General features: G+C 38.0%; 1 protein-coding gene across 6 annotated transcripts in view; it reads left to right on the top strand.

Annotated features, from left to right (window-relative positions):
* The window catches only part of Tasp1 (taspase 1), a 357326-nt gene that overhangs the window by 58080 nt on the left and 279278 nt on the right, over positions 1-19968 (top strand). For all 6 annotated transcript variants that reach the window (XR_009057693.1, XM_057780148.1, XM_057780147.1 and 3 more), the window contains one exon: positions 13369-13448. Coding sequence is in view for 5 of the 6 variants with exons in the window: in XM_057780148.1 (XP_057636131.1) it covers positions 13369-13448 (80 nt within the window). In the remaining variant the exon portion in view is untranslated. The remainder of the gene's footprint in view (positions 1-13368; positions 13449-19968) is intronic.

Genomic DNA, 19968 nt, shown 5'->3' on the forward strand with positions numbered 1-19968 from the left:
TCACATCATCTGTCTGCATGCTCCTGTCAGTAGGCTGAGGAGCTGTATTTGGCTTATGTATACTTCTATAACTCCCTGACTTGTTATTTCTTCTTGTCTTTTTCTTTGTTTCATTTGAAAGTTTCCATTGCTTGTGGTTTTCAATCTCAGTTATTCTTTGTTATCTGGTTACCAGCAAGTCACATCCAGTCTAGTTTATCATTTCTGACTTTGTATTTACTGCTATACGTTAGACTAGTATCTTTATGAAAGGCTTCTGTCTTCCTAAATATATATGAATAGAGATTTAACAATTTTTAAAATATTTTTGTTTACTGGTTTTTATAATTTTTATTACTTTTAGATAATGTTGAGTTGAGTAATATCCCTTTCCCCTGTAGGTTTTATTTTTCTGTTTGGTAGTTTTTTTATTGGATTGCAGGCGTTATGAGTTTTACATTTTTTGTGTATTGAATGTTTTTATGTTTTAATAGACATAAAATTTTATTAAAGCATTTGGTCTTTCCAGGTCCTGCTTTAGGCTTCCCAAGTCTAGAGAATACATTTAGCCTCATTGTCACACTGCAGCAGATGATGTGAGAGTGAAGAGGCCCCCTCAGCCCGTGGGAGTTAAGGTTTCCTGGCCCTATCTGAACTTGGGATTGTTTTCTTAGCAATTGGCAGGTTGTATACTTCAGGGCTTTGGGCCTTTTCTTCTTTCTTAGACTCTGGTCTCCATTCAGCAAACTACTAAAGAGGTGCTTTCTCCAGATCTCTGGAGCCCTCTCTCTGTAGTTCTTTCCTCTGTTGTAATTTGTCCTGTGAACTCTAGCCATTTTGCCTTCTGATGGCTCAGTTCCATCTCTTTGCTTTAGAGACTGCTGGGCTCCTGGACTGTGGCCTAGAAACTCTGGAAGTCATACAAGTGACTCTCTAAGTGCAGCTTGGTTTTTATGTTTTTCTTCTCTTTTTTACAGGATAACAGTCCTTTGTTGCTTGGTGTCTAATGTCTAAAACTGTTGATATTCATATTTTGCTTTTTTCCTCATTGATTCAGACAAGATGATAAGTTTATTTTGTTACTCTTTCTTGCCTAGTAGTGAAAAATCTTTACATACTTGGAAACTCACTGTGTAACTATAGTATTTTAAAAGTAGATTCTTCCACTCCTCTGTATTAACTTAACCAGAGTTATCATTTATTTTGAGTTTATTTTGCATTTTTATTTTTTAAAGAGAAGATGCTTTTAATTTTTTTAAAAGATTATTCTTCTCCCATATATTACATCCCTACCAGTTTCCCTTTCCTTCCCTCACCCCATCCTCCTCCCCACCATCTTCCCTCTCCCCAGATCCATGCGTCCTTCAATTTCCCTCAGAGAAGAGTGGGCCACTTCATCACCCAAACATGGCATGATATGTTAAAATAAGCCCAGTACATACCATCACATCAAGGCTGGACAAGGTGACCCAGTAGGAGGAAAAGGATCCCATAAGTAGGAAAAAGAGTGAGTGACTGCCTCTGCTCCCAGTGTTAGGAATCCCACAAGAACACCGAGCTACCCAGCTATAAAGTGTATGCTGAGGACCTAGGTCAGCTCCCTATGGGCTCCCTGATCTCTGTGAGGCCCAGTCAGTTGATTCTGTGGGCTGTGTTCTTGGAATATCCCTGACCCCTAGGTTCCTCTGATCCTTCCTGCCTTCTTGAGCTTCACCTAATGTTTGGCTGTGGGACTCTGCATCTGATCCCACCAATTGCTGGATGAAGTCTTTCTGGTCTCTGAGGAGGATTCTGCTAGACTCTGATCCCAGAACACTCTTCAGGCAGGACAAAGTATAGGTTGAAGGTTTTGTGACTGGGTCGGTGTCCCAATCCCTGTATTTAAGTCCTTGCCTGATTACAGAAGATGACCAATTCAGACTTTGTCTCCTGTGGTGATATTTTACTTGTGATCTAACAAATAAAGCTCACCTGAAGATCAGAGTGTGGAGCTAGGCAGTTAGCTATAGAGGCTAGGCAGTGGTGGCTCACACCTTTAATCCCAGTGCTTGGGAGTCACATGCCTTTAGTCCTATCACTAAGGAGGTGAAGACAGGAAGGGATATGACTGGGCAAAGAGAGGAATGAATATAACGTGGGAGGATACAGGAGCTCAAAGATTCAGTCTGAGGATTCTCGGAGACAGGATTTTGCCCTTTTCAACCTGAGGATTTGTTAGAGGTATAAAGAACTCATGTGACTGGCTGCTCTGCTTCTCTGATCTTTCAGCTTTCACCCCCTAATATCTGACACTGGGTTTTTATCATTAAGATCAATTATTAATCACACTACAATCCCCTATTACTAGGAGTCTTTGCTTTACTTGGTAGATTCCATTACAACAGGTTCTATTTTGCTTCCAAAATGCTCCCAATTCCAGTCATTTTCCCCAGTATCTGTCCACCCCTGTCCCCAAGCTGATCCCTCCTGTTTTCAGCCCCACCTTTCCCCAGTACACCCACAAAATCTGTTCTGTTTTCCCTTCCCAGGGAGATCCATGTGTTCCTCCTTATGCCTTCCTTGTTACTTGGTTTTTCTGAGTCTGTGTACCACAACATGATTATCTTTTACTTTGCAGTGAACAAACACTTAGAAGTGAGTGCATATCATGTTTTTCTTTCTGGGTCTGGGTTACCTCACTCACTCAGGATGATTTTTTCCCCAAGTTCCATCCACATGCCTGCAAATTCTGTTACATCATTGTTTGTAACAGCTGAGTAATACTTCATTTTGTAAATGTACCATACTTTATCATTCTTTGGTTGAGGGACATTTAGGTTGTTTTCAGTTTCTGGTTATCATGAATAAAGCTTCTGTGAACATTGTCGTGCAAGTGTCCTTATGATAGGATGGAGTGTCCTTAGGGTTCTATGCCCAGGAGTGGTATAACTGGCTCTTAAGATATATTGATTTTCTGAGAATTTCCAAATTTTCATTGTTGAATCTTTGTGTGTTTGGGTATCAGGGTGACTGTGACCTTATAAAATGATTTTGGCAATGTTTCTTCTGTTTTAATTTTGTGGACTATTTGACAAATATTGGTATTAGTTCATCCTTGAAAGTTTGCTAGAATTCTGCACTGAAGCTTTGGGCTCTTTTTGTTTGTTTGTTTGTTAGGAGACTTTTAATGTCTCCTTCTATTTCCTTTGGGGTTATAGGTCTATTTAAATTGCTCATCTGATTTTGATTTAACTTTGGTAAGTAGTATCTATTCAGAAAATTGTCTATTTCTTTTAGATTTTTCAGTTTTGTGGAGTTTAGGTTTTTGACGTATGACTTAATGATTCTCTGGATTTCTGCTGTGTCGTTTGTTATATCCCCCTTTTTGTTTCTGATTTTGTTGATTTGGATATTGTCTCTTTGCCTTTTAGTTAGTTTCTATAAGGATTTGTCTTCTTTGTTGATTTTCTCAAAGAATCAATTGTTTCATCGATTCTTTGTATTGTTCCCTTTGTTTCTGTTTTATTTTCTAGAGTCTCCTCCTCTTGGGTTTGTTTGCTTCTTTTGTTCAGGAGCTTTCAGGTGTGCTGTTAAGTTGTTAATATGATGTCAGTGCAGTTCTTTATAATGGTGCTTAGTGCTGTGAGCCTTCCTCTTAGTGCTGTGAGCCTTCCTCTTAGTGCTGTGAGCCTTCCTCTTAGTGCTGTGAGCCTTCCTCTTAGTGCTGTGAGCCTTCCTCTTAGTGCTGTGAGCCTTCCTCTTAGTGCTGTGAGCCTTCCTCTTAGTGCTGTGAGCCTTCCTCTTAGTGCTGTGAGCCTTCCTCTTAGTGCTGTGAGCCTTCCTCTTAGTGCTGTGAGCCTTCCTCTTAGTGCTGTGAGCCTTCCTCTTAGTGCTGTGAGCCTTCCTCTTAGTGCTGTGAGCCTTCCTCTTAGTGCTGTGAGCCTTCCTCTTAGTGCTGTGAGCCTTCCTCTTAGTGCTGTGAGCCTTCCTCTTAGTGCTGTGAGCCTTCCTCTTAGTGCTGCTGTCATTCATTGTGCCCTGTGAGTTTGAGTATGTTGTGCGTTTTTTTTTCATTGAAATCTAGGAAGTCTTCAATTTTTTTATATCTGCCTTGATATAGTAGTCATTCACAAGGGAGTTGTTCATTTTCCATGTGTTTGTTGGTTTTGTTATTTTTGTTGTTGACATTCAGCTTTACCCTGACCTGATATGGTACGGGGGGTTATTTCAGTTTCCTTCTATCTCTTAAGACTTGCTTTGTGACCAAGTATGTGCTCAATTTTGGAGAGTGTTCTGGTGAGGTGCTGAGAAGAAGGTATATTTTTTTGTTTGAGTGAAATGTTCTGTAGACAACTGTTAGGTCCATTTGATTTACAATGTCTGTGAACTTTATTATTTCTGTGTTTAGTTTTTGTCTGAATGACCTGACCATTGGTGAGATTGGGGTATTGAAGTCTCCTACTATCAATGTGTGAGGTTCGTTGTGTGATTTAAGCTGTAGTAATGTTTCCTTTACAAATGTGGGTGTCCTTTCATTTCAGGCATATATCTTAAGAATCTTTTCCTTTGTTCAGTATGAAAAATCCTTCTTTATCTTTTTTGATTAATTTTAGTTTGAAGTCTGTTTTGTTAGATATTAGACTAGCTACAACAGCTCACTTCTTAGGTCCATTTTCTTGGAAAATCTTTTCTAAATCTTTATTCTGAGGTAATGTCTGTCTTTGCTGTTGAGGTGTGTTTCTTGTATGTGACAGAAGGATGAATCCTGTTTTTGTATCTATTCTGTTACCCTGTGTTTTTTTATTGGCGATTTAAGACCATTGAAGTTGAGAGACATTAATGACCAAGGATTGTTAATTTTTAATATTTTGTTGTTGTTGGTTGTATATATGTATTTCCCTTCTTTTAGTTCTGCTGGTGTGAGATCTTTTATTGTTTATGTTTTCAAGTGTGTAGTTAGCTTCCTTGAGTTGGAGTTTTTCTCCTAGTATGTTCTATAGGGTTGGATTTGTGGATAGATATTATTTAAATTTGATTTTGTCATTAAATACTTTGTTTTCTTTATCTATGGTGATTGAAAATTTTGCAAGGTATAGTAGTCTGGATTGGCATCGGTGGTCTTTTAGAGTCTGCAGGACATCTGTCCAGGCCCTTCTGGCCTTTAGAGTCTCCATTAAGAAATTAGATATATTTCTTTTCTTTTTTTTTTTTTTTTTCGAGACAGGGTTTCTCTGTGGTTTTGGAGCCTGTCCTGGAACTAGCTCTTGTAGACCAGGCTGGTCTCGAACTCACAGAGATCCGCCTGCCTCTGCCTCCCAAGTGCTGGGATTAAAGGCGTGTGCCACCACCGCCCAGCTTAGATATATTTCTTATATGTCTGTTTATATGTTACTTGACTTCTTTCTCTTGTAGCTTTTAGTATTCTTTCATTGTTCTGTATGTTTAATATTTTGATTATTATGTGGCATGGGTTTTTTTTTTTGTCATCTAATCATTTGGTGTGCTATTAGTTTCTTGTACCTTTATAGGCATGACTTTCTTTAGGTTGGGAAGATTTTATTCTATGATTTTGTGAAATATATTTTCTGGGTTTTTGAACTGGGATTCTTCTCCTTCTTTTATCCCTATTATTCTTAGGTTTGTCTTTCCATAGTGCTTTGTGTGTTATAAGTTTTTTAGATTTAGCCTTTTCTTTGACTGATGAATCTATTTCTTCTATCATATCTTCAACAACTGAGATTTTTTTTCTACCATCTCTTGTATTTTGTTGGTTATGCTTGAGTCTGTAGTTCCTGTTGGTGTAGACAGAGACTGTGCATTGATTGGTTTCCCAGCCAGCCAGACCTGAATAATCAGACAGAAACTATATTAATTACAATGTTTGTCTGATGATTCAGATGTATTTCTCGCTAGCTCTTACATGTTAAATTAACCCATTTCTATTAATCTGTATATCACCATGAAGCTGGGACCTACTGGTAAGGTTCTGGTGTCTGTTGCCTTCGGCAGCTACATGGTATCTCCCTGTTCTGCCTTCTTTCTCTCCACATTCAGTTTAGTTTTCCAGCCTAGCTCTGTTTTGCCCTGCCATAGGCCAAAGCAACTTCTTTATTAATCAGTGATAATAAAACATATTTACGGCATACAGAAGGGCATCCCACATCACATTGGCTTACCCAGATTTTCTGTTTCTACACTTCTCTCAGTTAGTGTTTTCCATTGCATCTATTTTGATTTTTCATTTCCTGAATAGTTTCCTTCACCTGTTTGTTTTTCCTTGGCTTTCTTTAAGGTATTTATTGATTTCTTCTAATTTTTTTCTTTTCCTTGACTCTTTAAGGTCTCTTATCATCTTCATAAAGTTGACTTTAAGGTCTTTTTTTTGTTGTTCTTCAGCTGTGTTGAAGTATTCTGGCCTTGCTCTCATAGGATAGATGGGCTCTGGTGTTGCCATATTGCCTTGCCTATTGTTGATTGTATTCTTACACAGGCGTTTAGGCATCTGGATTTGTGATGATTATAGGTCTAGGTCTTAATTTCTGAGTTTGTCTTTGTTGGATGGGTGTTGTGTTCCTTCGATTCTGTTTCTTCTTTTGTTGGTGGAGGTTTCTGTCCTGCCTAGTCCCATAGCCATTCAGTTCCAAAGAAATACACAGAGGCATACATTAATTATAAACTGGTTGACTTATTAGCTCGGGCTTCTTATTAACTCATATCTTACATTAACCCATAATTCTTGTTCGTATTAGCCAAGTGACTTGGTACCTTTATTCAGTGAGGCATTCTCATCTTGCTTCCTCTGTGTCTGGGTGACGACTACAGCCTGAACCTTTCTTTACAGTTCTCCTATTCTTGTTGCCCTGCCTATACTTCCTGCCTGGCTACTGGCCAGTCAGCATTTTATTAAACCAACACAAGTGACAATTTTTTAAAAAATTTATTTATTATGTATACAATATTCTATCTATATGTATGCCTGAAGAGGCCACCAGATCTCATTACAGATGGTTGTGAGCCACTATGTGGTTGCTGGGAATTGAACTCAGGACCTTTGGAGGAGCAGGCAATGCTCGTAACCACTGAGCCATCTCTCCAGCCCCCAAATTTTTATAGGGTACAAGACTATTGTCCCATAGTACTCTTTTGTCTTCTGGTCTTTGTGGCCTGGCTTTATGGTGGCTTGTATGACCTCTAATCTAACAGGGAGTCTCTATCCTTGTTGGGATCTGGCCTTCTGGTGATTAGCTTGGCTTTGGTGCAGCTGTAGGTCTCTGTTCTTCTGCCTAATGTGGCCTGCTCCTATCTTCTGACTGCAGTGGCCTGCACCTGAGCAGCAAAAGCCCAAAAAGGCACTTTTTATTAATTTGACCTATAGAAATCCAGTTGCTCTCACCTAATCCCTCATAATATTTTATAGTATATTTATCTCTTCCTATATATACTGATGTGACACTTTCCAGTCATGCAGGATGCTCTTTAATGAGAGAGTCTGGGCCCAAGTTTAGTACCTAATCTGTGTAATGATAATTAGCTAATTACTACATTTGTGCATTGTGATTTTTTGTGGGTTTCATGTATTGTCTTAAAGTGTTTTATGGTTTATTAGGTTAAGAGAATTTGAGATAACAGAACTTGAATCCTATAATTTTGGTATTCACCTGTATTACACTGTGTTTATACTCATCTAGTCATTCATCATATGTCCATAATATTTATTCAACAAGTGTGTATTGTTTGTTTGCTGATTGTCACATATGGAGTCAGAAAAGCTATCATGTGAAAACTGAAAAACTTAACGACCAGGCATTACATGTTAAAGCAATAGGGCATTTTAAGGGCCAGAGAACAACTACACACAATCGAAAATGTCTTAAATAAAATGTTCATTTTTATCTCTATAACTCACAGGGGAAGGAAGGCAGGAGATTTTTTGTTTGTTTGTTTATGCCTAGGATTTGTTTTCTTTTCTTTTTTCTTTTTGAGGCAGGGACTCACACTGTTGCCTATGCTGGCCTGGAACTCATTATGTAGCCCAGGATGACTTCATTCTCACGACAATCCTTCTACTTCAACAATTGAGTTGCTGGGATTATGGGTGTGTGGTAACATGCCCAACATTGGTTATATGTTTTTGTTTTTTTTTTTTTGTTAAGAAAAATCAATATTTGTCTTGATGTCATGTCCTTACCTAGAATACTATTACTTGGGAGGTTAAGTGAGGAGGGTTATGAGTTAAGGCCAGCTTGGGGTACATGGAGAGATCCTGTGTTACATTTTTTTTGGGGGATACCTACTAAGATATAGTAGGTTGAAGTTATATCATATCTTGGGTTTCCTTTATAATAATTGTGTGTTGTACATCAGTAAAATTGACAATACATTCATAATTATTAAAGCAGACAGTAATAATTTGTTAATTTCATTGCTGTAACAAATGTCATAGACTAGGTAGCTTAAAACAATAATGTATTTCTGACAGTTCTAAAGCTAAGGCATCTTAAGGTCAAGAAGTTAGTGGCTGTAGTGTGCAGCGAGGGTTTAGTTTTCCCAGCTGAGTCATATGGTGAGAGGACAGTGGAATCCACTGGACCCTCACCCTGTTCAGTAGGGGTCTCTCAGGACCTAAGTCACCCCTTCATAAGCCACACCTCCTAACACCATCCAAAAACTGTTCAGAATTGGATTTCAGAATATGGATTTTGTCAGATTGGAGGACATAAATATCAAATCAAATTGGTCATATATTTTTGATTTTTTTTTAATAGAAATTAAGAATCCTCAGCAGTTAGCTCACTGGGTAAAGTGCATGAGTCATACTTCCAAGTAAAAGTCCTGTATGGTAGTGTATGCATATAATCCATATGCTCGGGGAGTGGCACAGAAACAGATGAATCCCTGGCTTGCTAACTAGCCAGTCTTCCTGAAATGGTGAGCTGGAGGTTCACTGAGAGACCTTAACTCAAAAATAGAAGATAGAAAAACATAGAGAGACACCTGGCATTGACCTCTGGTCTCTTCATGTCTTTGCATGGGTGCAGGAACACATACACGCATCACACATGTCACAACATTTCACATTCCACAGACATCTCACACACTGCATACCACATAAACATCACATATATTACACACATATTGCATACACATCACACACACACATCCATTACACACATATCACACACATTACAAATCACACACATTGCATACACATTGTATACATACCACACACATCACACATACTACACAATGCTACACACAACGTTACATATACATCACAATACACCATACACACATATCACATACATTATATAGACACCACACACATCACACAATTATATACACATTGCATACATCATACATATTACATATAGTCATATCATCCTCTACCCAAATTCAGATTTTGTTAGTTTCGTACATGTTCCTAGTGCAGTGAGCTCTTGCACTTTATGGTCATGAGCTTTAAGTATTAGTAGCTTTATTTGTCTTCAGTTATATGTATTTATAATGCACAATGAAATGATAGTTTTTTAAATTCAATGCTTAGTATTTTCTCTTGTACCATTATTTTATTATTGAGAATTTTGTATATGAATATAATGTGTTTTGGTCTATTCCACCCTCCTTTCCCTTCCCTTGAACCTTTTCTCCAATTTCCTTCAATTCTCACGTGTTTTCTTCTTTAAATTCACGGTGTCTACTTAATGCCTGTGTCATCTACTAGACCATGGGTAGCCTCTCAGGGACTATAACTCTTTACAGAACTGACTTTCCCTTTCAAGAAGCTATCAGTTGCCAATAGGAGTGGAATTTCCTGATCACCTCCCCACTTTATTCTTGTCTGACTTTATTTCATGAAGATCATGTGCATGCTGTCACAGTTGCTGTCATTACATATGTACAACTGCTCTACTGTCTCCAGAAAGCATTGTTTCGCTGTAGTCGTCATTACATCTAGCTCCTTATATTTCTTCCAGTCTCTCTTCTGAGATGGTCCCTGAGACTTAAGAGCATGATGTAGATGTTGCATTTAGGGTTGAACACCTTGCTTTTTTGTAGTGTCTGCATGGTGACCAGTTGTGGGTTATTGTGTTAATTGCCATCTATTGCAACAATGATCTTCTCTGATGAGGGCTGAGAGATGCACTTGCCCATGGGTATGGTGATAAGTCTTTGAGTGTTGGTTTAATGTTATATTCATCTCACAGAATATTAGTAGTAGGTTCTCTCTTAGGTCCCATGACCTACCTAATCTCAGGTTTGTGGCTTCAGTAACAGTGCTAGCTAGACATGAGTTCTGACTCGTGTTTTGCAATGATTTTCATGACTGGTTTGTCTGAGAATTGACTAGAGTGGGCTGGGGTGGGTGCATCCACAGCACAGAAACAGTATCAGGAAGGTCAGTGTAACTATGGACAGTTGAGGTTTAGAGGAAGGAAGGACAGAGGTGGGCATGCCTTACTGTGGTAGAGTTAATGTCTTTTCTAATGGGTTTGTACCAACCTACTTTAAAAATTTTTCCTCAGAGATTCAGAACAAATCTCAAAGGAAGTTTAAGTTGGTACTTGCTGTTCTGTAAAATGATTTTTTTATTTCTACATGTCAGTATATATGTGTATGTATTGCCATACATACACAAATACTTTGCAGAAATTTTACATTGAAATGATATCAAAACATTTATATGACATTTCATGTGATGGTAAATTCCTAGATAATATTCAATGGTAAGCAAAGGCTACCTATTAGTATATTTTATAGTATCTATAAGTGACTTCTAAATATTAATATTTTAAAATGTTTAAAGTATTTAAGAATTACGTAGATTATATCAAAGTTTGAGACAAATTTTCATTTATTCCAGGCTGGCTTCAACTCACTATGTGGATCAAGGGATCAAACTCAGAACTTCATGCATACTAGGTGTGCTAGTTAGGGTTACTATAGCTATGATGAAACACCATGACCAAAAGTAACTTGTTGAAGAAGGGTTTAAACTTCTACATCATAGTCTATCATCAAAGGACATCAGGACAGGAACTCGGGCAGTAACCTGGAGGCAGATGCAGAGGCCATGCTTACTGGCTTACTCTCTCCATACCTAGCCTTTCTTGTAGAAGCCACAACTGCTAGCCCAGGGATGCGCCACCCATGATGGGATGGGCCCTTCCCCATCAATTACTAATTAAGAAAATGCCCTCCAGGTTTGCCTATAGCCTGATCTGAAGGAGGCATTTTTCTCAATGGTAGTTCCCTCCCCTCAGATGACAGCATAGCAGGCAAGCACTTTATTGAGCCACATTCTCATGCTCTACATTGGTTTTATTTATGTCAGAATTATGAATGGTGAAAGAATGAAAAATTAAGAACTGTACATCAAATAACAAAGATTCTAGACCCTGAGATTGAATCCTAGATGACTGACTATCTGGAGTGTTGCAAACAAACTAGGTTCAGCCCGAATTTCTGCCATGATCACTTAATATTTCACCATCTGGTTTACATTTTTATATTAATAGAAAGCCTTAAATCAAGTTCTCTTACATTTAAGCTTTGCTTTAGTTTCTCTGAATTTCATGTGACAGCTTTTATTTGCAGTGACCATTGTTGCACAGAATTTGAAAATTTCTGTTGGCTGTCTCCTCTTTCTTTTTCAGTTTTTTTTTTTTTTTTTTTTTTTTTTTTTGGTTTTTCGAGACAGGGTTTCTCTGTAGCTTTGGAGCCTGTTCCAGAACTAGCTCTTTTTTTTTTTTTTTTTAAAGATTTATTTATTATGTATACAACATTCTGCCTCGATGTGTGCCCACACGCCAGAAGAGGGCGCCAGATCTCAGTACAGATGGTTGTGAGCCACCATGTGGTTGCTGGGAATTGAACTCAGGACCTCTGGAAGAGCAGCCAGTGCTCTTAACCTCTGAGCCACCTCTCCAGCCCCAGAACTAGCTCTTATACACCAGACTGGCATCGAACTCACAGAGATTCACCTGTCTCTGCCTCCCAAGTGCTGGGATTAAAGTCGTGTGCCGCCACCTCCCAGCTCCATTGTAGTCTTAATGTAAAGAAGGCGGTTACTGGAATTAATCTCTTAAGTTTCCTTTGTCACCATTTGTTATGTTTCAGGGTGCCTACTGAGATTTTTATCATTTAATTTCTGCAGATTTTTAAGTATCTCAGGCATTTAAAAGTATTCATAGAAAAATGATTATTTGAATCATTTTTTTGTGGATGCCATATGAATTCTAAACATGTGACCTTGTTGTGCTTGACTCTGCTTCCTCTCCTTAGAGGTGGCTTCATCATTGCCCAGCTCAAATATTGCTTTGTGGTAGTTATCATTCCATGGAAATGCTGAATTTCTTGCTATTGTTGGTGATAACTGAATATAAAGATTTTAATGGTTATTACTCTTGATGTTTGTTTTAGTATAGTTTTGAAAATTATATTACGTATGTCTGTTTTTGTGGAAGTATGTGCACATGAATCCAGGTCTCTTCAAAGGTCAGTAGATAGAGTCAGTTCTTTCAGAACTGGAGTTACAGGTGATGGAGAGCCTCTGAGCGGAGGTTCTGGGAAATGAGTGTGGGCCTCTGCGAAAGCGGAGGCTCTTCTCTACTGATTTCTCCGCCCCTGCTCTTGAACTTTAATGGGGGAAATGATTAGAACTGAAAAATAGAGAGTAGGAGGCTAACAGCCAGGCACATGTTCAAGGGGTCCATTACTAGCTGGCTGGGATCTTTAAGTAGTTGGCTATGGAAGAAGATGAAGTGATTGTTGCAATTCGCTGCTTACAATCACTGTTTACCTCATGAAATTACTTAAGAGAATAGGATTGTTACTTGTGTTGGCATGCTTTTTGAAGTCTTTGGAAATTAGTGTTTCATAAACCAGAAATGTCCTGTTCCCTTTTTAATATTAAAAATTGTAGAATAGGACTGAAAAAATCCCTTTTGGGATGTATTTTAGTATTTCCTCACTAGAGTGGAAATAACTGTGAGCATTCTATGTGCCTTTTTGCTGCATTGAACTTAGGGTGTCAGCATGCCAGTGGGTTTGTGTATATCTAGTTCTAGACAAAATAACAAGTCTGAAGACATTTGTTTAGACCCTTAACGAACAGATTACATAAAATAAATGTTATGGCCATGTGGATCAAAGGAAAATCTTATTTTCCATAGGAAGTTACTTTCACTTTTTATTGTGTTAATTTTTTCCCCAATTTCTACATCAGTTACTTCTAATGAAGAAAAATTTAAAAGATACATTGAGCATGCAGCTGTCTTATTTTGCACCAACTCTATAATTACTTGTATCTCTCAGACTTGACTTTAATTGTCACGTGATAATTTCTATAACTTATTGACTGTAGAAGATGACACTATGTATTTTTAAAAGAATAACTTTTTTTGTTGTTAGCTTTTTAGTTGGAGAAGGAGCCTACAGATGGGCAGTGGATCATGGGATACCCTCTTGCCCTCCTAGCATCATGACCACAAGTGAGTAAAACCTTCCTGAGTTAAGCTGTATGAACAACAAGCCCAAAGTGTTACATTACTTCTGTTCTCATGCACAGGTAGAACACTTTTATGTTGAAATATTTAGAGGTAAAAGATAGCCCAAATTTACTGATTTTTTTTCCATCATTTTTTTTATTCTGGAGGTTTCTTCTTTGCTTTTTATTTTTAATCAGTCTTACTCTGTAACCAAGGTTGGTATGGAACTTACCATATAGCTCTGGCTAGCCCTGAACATAAGGTTCTCCTCCTAATTGCTAGGATTGCAAATGTGAGTCACTATGCCAGGTCTGAAAGTATTCCTGCATCCTCATTCTTAGGTGACATATATGATTATGAATAGTAAAGCAACAGTGCTCTCTTTGAAGGACGCGGGAGGATTCCTAACTGCTCTTGAGCTGAGGAAGGATTTCTTTTGGTTTTAGATTGGTTTATTTTTTGGTGTGTGGGTGTTTTGTCTGCAGCTAAGTCTGTGCACCATGTATGTGCAGTGGGCCAGAAAAGGGCATCAGTTCCCCATAGCACTGGAGTTATAGCTGATTGTAGGCTACCACTTGGTTGCTGGCATGTGACCTGGATCCTCAGGAAGAGCAGCAAAGGCTCTCAACTACTGAGCTATGTCTTCAGCCTCTTGCTTTGTATTTAGAGTCAGGATTTTAGTCACTTTGTGCCTGAAGATGGTCTGAAACTTACTATGGAGCACTTGGGGTTGAAATGAGAAGGACCCCATAACTGAGTTCATTTGATTGTTTGGTTTAGGGGTTGTGACCTTAGGAAGAGGTCTGTCACTGGGAGTGGGTTTTGCGGTTTCAAAATCCCATGCCAGGCTCTGTCTTGCTGATCAGTTGTAAGCTGTCAGCTACTGCTCCCGCGCCATGCATGCTTGCTGCCATATTCCCCACCATAAAGAAACTGTAGGCAAGCTCCCAGTTAAACTCTTTCTCCTGAGTTGGGCACAGTGGTGCTCACCTTTGATCCCAGCACTTGGGAATCAGAGCCAGGTGGATCTCTGTGAGTTCAAGGCCATCCTGGTCTACAGAGCAAGTTCTAGGACAGCCAGGGATACATAGAGAAATCCTATCTCAAAAAACTGGAAAAAAAAAGCCTTTCTTCTATAAGTTGCCTTGCTTTTGGTGTCTCTTAGCTACAACTGAACAGTAATTAAAGGAGTAGCTCATGCTGTCCCCAAACTTCATTCTTCTACCTCTGCTGCCCAATTCCTTACCTTATAGACATAGGGCACAATGCCCCTGACCCTGAGGAATCAGCAACAAAAATTTTAGGCCTAGTATGTATGAAGAAGATACATGAGTTAAAACTGAAAAACCTCATAAGTAAGACAATGATACATAGGTCAGTGTGACGTAGTTTTGTTAAATTCAGAGCCACAGCATACTAACATATTTTCTCTCTCACTCTTTTGGTTTTTTGAGACAGGGTTTCTTTGTGTAATAGCCCTGGCTGTCCTGGAACTCACTCTGTAGATTAGGCTGGCCTCAAACTCAAAGAGATCCACCTGCCTTTGCCTCCCAAGTGCTGGGATTATAGGCGTGCACCACCACCGCCCAGCCCGAAAAACAAAGTTTTCTATAGAGGTATATAAAAGGTAATTTAAGTATTTAATTGAATAGCAACAGCAAGCAATGATGAGTAGTTTGAAGTGAACTCACTCCTATCTGCTACACCTGGGAGGAGCACAAAAACACATTCCAAGAGCAATTCTGAGTTTTGAAGAAACTGAGGTCACAAGACTTTTGTCTTGCTTTCTTGGATGTTCTCACAGGCACTCAGAATTCTCACTTGACTACATTCCTGGACCTGTTCTGACATAGGTTGGTTTGATGTGATTGATTCCTTTATTACCAGAAGATAAAAGCTGTGCTAACTATATAGTCTTAATTAATACTGAGTGAATAATAATGATGTTGATAATAATAATAATTATAATGCATCAGTTATTTGTTTCATTGCTGTGACAAAATACCCACCAAAGCACATTTTGGAGGGAAAGGTTTATTTTGGCTTATAGTTGGTTCATGGTACATCACAGCATGGAAGGTATGATGGCAGGAATAGGACGTATCTGGTCGTATTGTCACCGTCACCTGGGTTAGGAAGCAGAGAGTAATGAATGCTTACATTTAGGTTGCTTTCCTTTTTTTTTTTCAGTCCATAATTACAGTCCGTGGAATGGTGCCACCCAAATCTAGGCTGGATCTTTCTATTTCATGTAACTTAATCTACACTGCCCCTCACAGACATACCCAAAGTATTTTTATGGTGATTCTAAGTCTCATTAAGTTGACACTAAAGATTATAGTAATAATCAGTATGATAGGAAATATTAGCAAATACAGTATATATATTATAAAAGCATATTATTTAAGCATTTATTTTTTAAATTAAAAAATCATGACGTATCTTTACATATTTATAAGGTACATTTTGATGCTTTGATTCTGTATGCATTCTGTGGTGGTGAAATCAGGCTAATAGCTTATCGTGTGTGTGTGTGTGTGTGTATGCGTGTACATGTGTATGGTGCATTCAGTGGGTTTTCTACCAATGTCTCAGTTAGGATGCCACTGTTAGAGCTGAGCTTCAAGAATACCGTTATTTTCAATTAAGTCTTTCATATTGACTTTTTGTGATGTTACCCACTCCCTCCCGCCTTCACCCCTAACAGCCACTAATTTACTACCCATCAGTATAATTTTGTCATCTTAAGATTGTTACATAACGCTACCAAATAAAGCCACTTGTGCCAAGCCTGATGACCTGAGTTTGATTACGTGGACCACATGGGGAAAGTAGAGAACCAACTCTTGGAATTTGTCCTCTGACCTCAATATATATGCCATAACATGTCCATGCTATTGCGTATACATTATTTTTTATATTTACTTTAGATTTTTCTATTAATTTTTATGTGTTTGTTAATATTTATTTATTTCTTTAGCTTTTATTTGCTTGATAGTGAAGTTATTTTCATTTCATTTTGTAAGCTATACATGTAGTTTTTGCTGTTTTCTTTGAGGTTGTGGTTATCATAGAGGTTAATTTTAATACATTAAGATTATAACTTAATTGAATTTGTGCTATCTTCATGGGACCATATTAATAAGTTTCATTGTTATGTACCTCTGTCACCATTTCCTTTTAGTTATTAATGTCACAAAATTTCATAATAGCCAATGATAGTTTAGCAAACACAGTGGGTGTCACCAAGACTGACAGCCTGATGCCCCCCAACTTCAGTCTCAGATACACATGTTGCAAGGAAAGAACTGATTCCTGAGAGTTGGGTTTTTTTTTTTTTTTTTTTTTTTTTGGCTTTTCGAGACAGGGTTTCTCTGTGGTTTTGGAGCCTGTCCTAGAACTAGCTCTTGTAGACCAGGCTGGTCTCAAACTCACCTGAGAGTTGTTTTTTGACCTCTGCACATAGCATGGCATGTGCACAAACAAAAGCACATACTTGATTAGATGTAAAAAGCATACAGGTATAGAGTAGCCTATTTTATACCTTAGTTCTATAAACAACTAGATATGAAAATTAGAATAGAAATAGCTTTTATAATTGTTCATTTACCTTATAATCAGAGCTTTATTGTTGGACGTTGCCTGGCATCCTTTGTATTTTGCCAATGATTCTCTTTAGTCTTTATTGTAGGGTAGGTTTGGTGGTGATCATCTGGGTATGTTTTCCATTCTCTGGTACTGCCTTTATCTAGCCCTCAGTTTTGAAATGTAGCTAGTCAAATTTGGGATTCATGGTTCACGCCCTTTTTCTTTCAGTGCTGTGAACCCGTGAATCCACAACTTGTGGCTTCAAAGGTTTGAATGAGAAATCTGCTTATAATCTTTGGTGATCCTTAGTCTATAGTTATTGACTTCTAAAGTCTCCATCTTTGATCATTAAAAAGAAAAATCAAAATGTCAGAAATGGGCATAATGTTTGTATGTGTTTATGTTACAGAATTTTATGCATGTTTGCACTTTGTGAGGATGAAATCAGGGTGAGCAGCATGCTGGTCTCTGAAGACCTTAAACTTGTCAGAGCCCCGCCTTCCCAGTTATTGTTCTGCATGTTTCAGTTCTAAGCTGCAGGTTTCTTATGGCTCCTATTTCCTGTCTTTGTGATATCTAGTCCTTTTCCAAATTCTCTTCCTTCTTACCCGTGTTAGTTTTCTTACCCTTTCTAGTCTGTACTGTCTTTTGTTGATGACTTGTTTAACTTCCACAAGTGAGCAAGAAAGAAAACATTTTGATTTTGTCTTTTTTTGCTTGTTTATTTTATTAAACTGAATGCCTCCCATATCTACCCATGGTGCAAATGACAAACTTTCTTTTTCATGACTCAATAATATTCCATTATTTATGTGCCACTTTTTTTTTAAACCTACTTTTATTCCTTGATGAGTACCTTGCTTGATTTCATGTCTTTGTCTCTATTGCTGATGCTACAGTAAACACTGGAGTGCATTTATTTCTTTGATATAATGACTTCTTTCTTTTGGCTATATACTGTATTATAAATAGGTTTGCTAGGCTATGTGCTAGTTATGTTTTTAGAGGGAACATTGCATTATTTTCTATAGTGACTGTTAATTTATTTTCTCACTGAAAAATGTTGGGGTTCCTCTCTCCTTTTCCTATTGATATTTGTTATTTCTGTTTCTTTGATAATAGCCATTCTACTTGGATGAGGTGACAGCGCATTCTACTTCTGATTTGCTTTATCCTGATGGTTAGTGATGCTATGCATTGTTTCATATTCTTTTGGGCCTTTTGTATGTTTTCTTCGAGAAATACTTATTTAAGTTATTTGTCCCAGATCATTTGTCCATTTTAAAAACCAGTTACCTGCTTTTTTGCTATTTGACTTTTAAATTTGCTATATGCTCTAGATATTAACTTATCACATTCTCTGTGTTGTCTCTCCTGTTGATTGTTCCCTTCCCCTGTAGATGCTTACAAGTTTGTACTTTGATATAATAATAGTTTTATTCTCCTTTTTTGCCTCTGCTTTTGTGATCTTATCCAAACACTGGCCTATATCATTGGCTTCAGTGTGTGTGTGTGTGTGTTTGTGTGTGTGTGTGTGTGTGTGTGAGAGCGAGAGAGAGAGAGAGAGAGAGAGAGAGAGAGAGAGAGAGAGAGAGAGATGTGTTAGTTGCTGGACATTGAATACTAGTTTCTTGAGTTTCAGGTCTTGCATGTAGAGTTGTGATTTTTTTCTCTTTTATTGAAAATAGATTTTTTTCACATAATATATTCTGATGATGATTTTCCCTTCCTCTACTTCTCCTATTTCCTCCCTAACTTCCCTCCCATCCAGATCTGTTCTCTTTCTGTCTTTCATCAGAAAACAAACAATCTTGTAAGGGTTAGTAGTAATAAAATAAAATATAGCATAAGATAAAACAATAGCTAATATGTTGAAATAGAAAAACAAAACAAAACAGAAGGAAAAGTGCAGACGGACATTTCTTGTCCCATCTGCCCAGTCCCAAATAAACACACAGAGTCTTAAATAATTATAAATGCTTAGCCAATAGCTTAGGCTTATTACTAATTGGCTCTTACTTTTTAAGTTTAACCCAAATTACAGTTTTTTTTTTTTTTTTGGTTTTTTTGAGACAGGGTTTCTCTGTGTAACAACAACCCTAGCTGTCCTGAAACTAGCTTTTGTAGACCAGGCTGGCCTCGAACTCACAGAAATCCACCTGCCTTTGCCTCCCGAGTGCTGGAATTAAAGGCCTACCCCACCACTGCTTGGCTTAACCTATATTCTTTATTTACACTCTGCCACATGGCAGTATCTTTAAGAGCATAGCATGATCATCTCCTGCTCCCTCTGAGGCTGGCTGGTCACTCCTGACTCTGCCCTTCTCCTTCCCATCATTCTTAGTCTGGTTATCCTGCCTATACTTCTGGCTGACTACTGGCCAATCAATGTTTTTTTTAAACCAATTCGAGTGACAAATCTTTACATGTACAAGAGGATTATTCCAAGCAGAAAAGAGTATAAGAAAAGGCAGAAGAAACAGGTAGAGATAGACACAGAGATCTGCTCATTCCCACACTACGGAACTCCACTAAAAATACAATACTAGAAGCCACAATATATAGGCAAAGGACCATATTTGTCTTTTTGGGCTTGGGTTACCTCACTCAGGATGATTTTTCTAGTTCCATCTATTTACCTGCAAATTTCATGCTGTGATGTATGTTGCATTGAGTTTTGTTTGTGTTGAGAGAAATAGTGTCATTTTTTCTTTCTCCCCAGCATTATTCGTTAGAGAATTCCATTAGATATTCTTGGCACCTTTTTTGAGATTAACCTGACTGTAATTATACTGATCAGTTTCTGTGCTTTCTTACTGCTTCTCTGTGTGTGTCTGTGTTTGCTATTTTTTGTCACTAGCACCCTATTCTGGTTAATATGGTTTTGTAATGTATTTTTCTTTTTTCTTTTTTTTTCTTTTGGTTCCTGTCCTGG

This window comes from Chionomys nivalis, chromosome 9, assembly GCF_950005125.1.
Source record: "Chionomys nivalis chromosome 9, mChiNiv1.1, whole genome shotgun sequence".
Taxonomy (NCBI): domain Eukaryota; kingdom Metazoa; phylum Chordata; class Mammalia; order Rodentia; family Cricetidae; genus Chionomys; species Chionomys nivalis.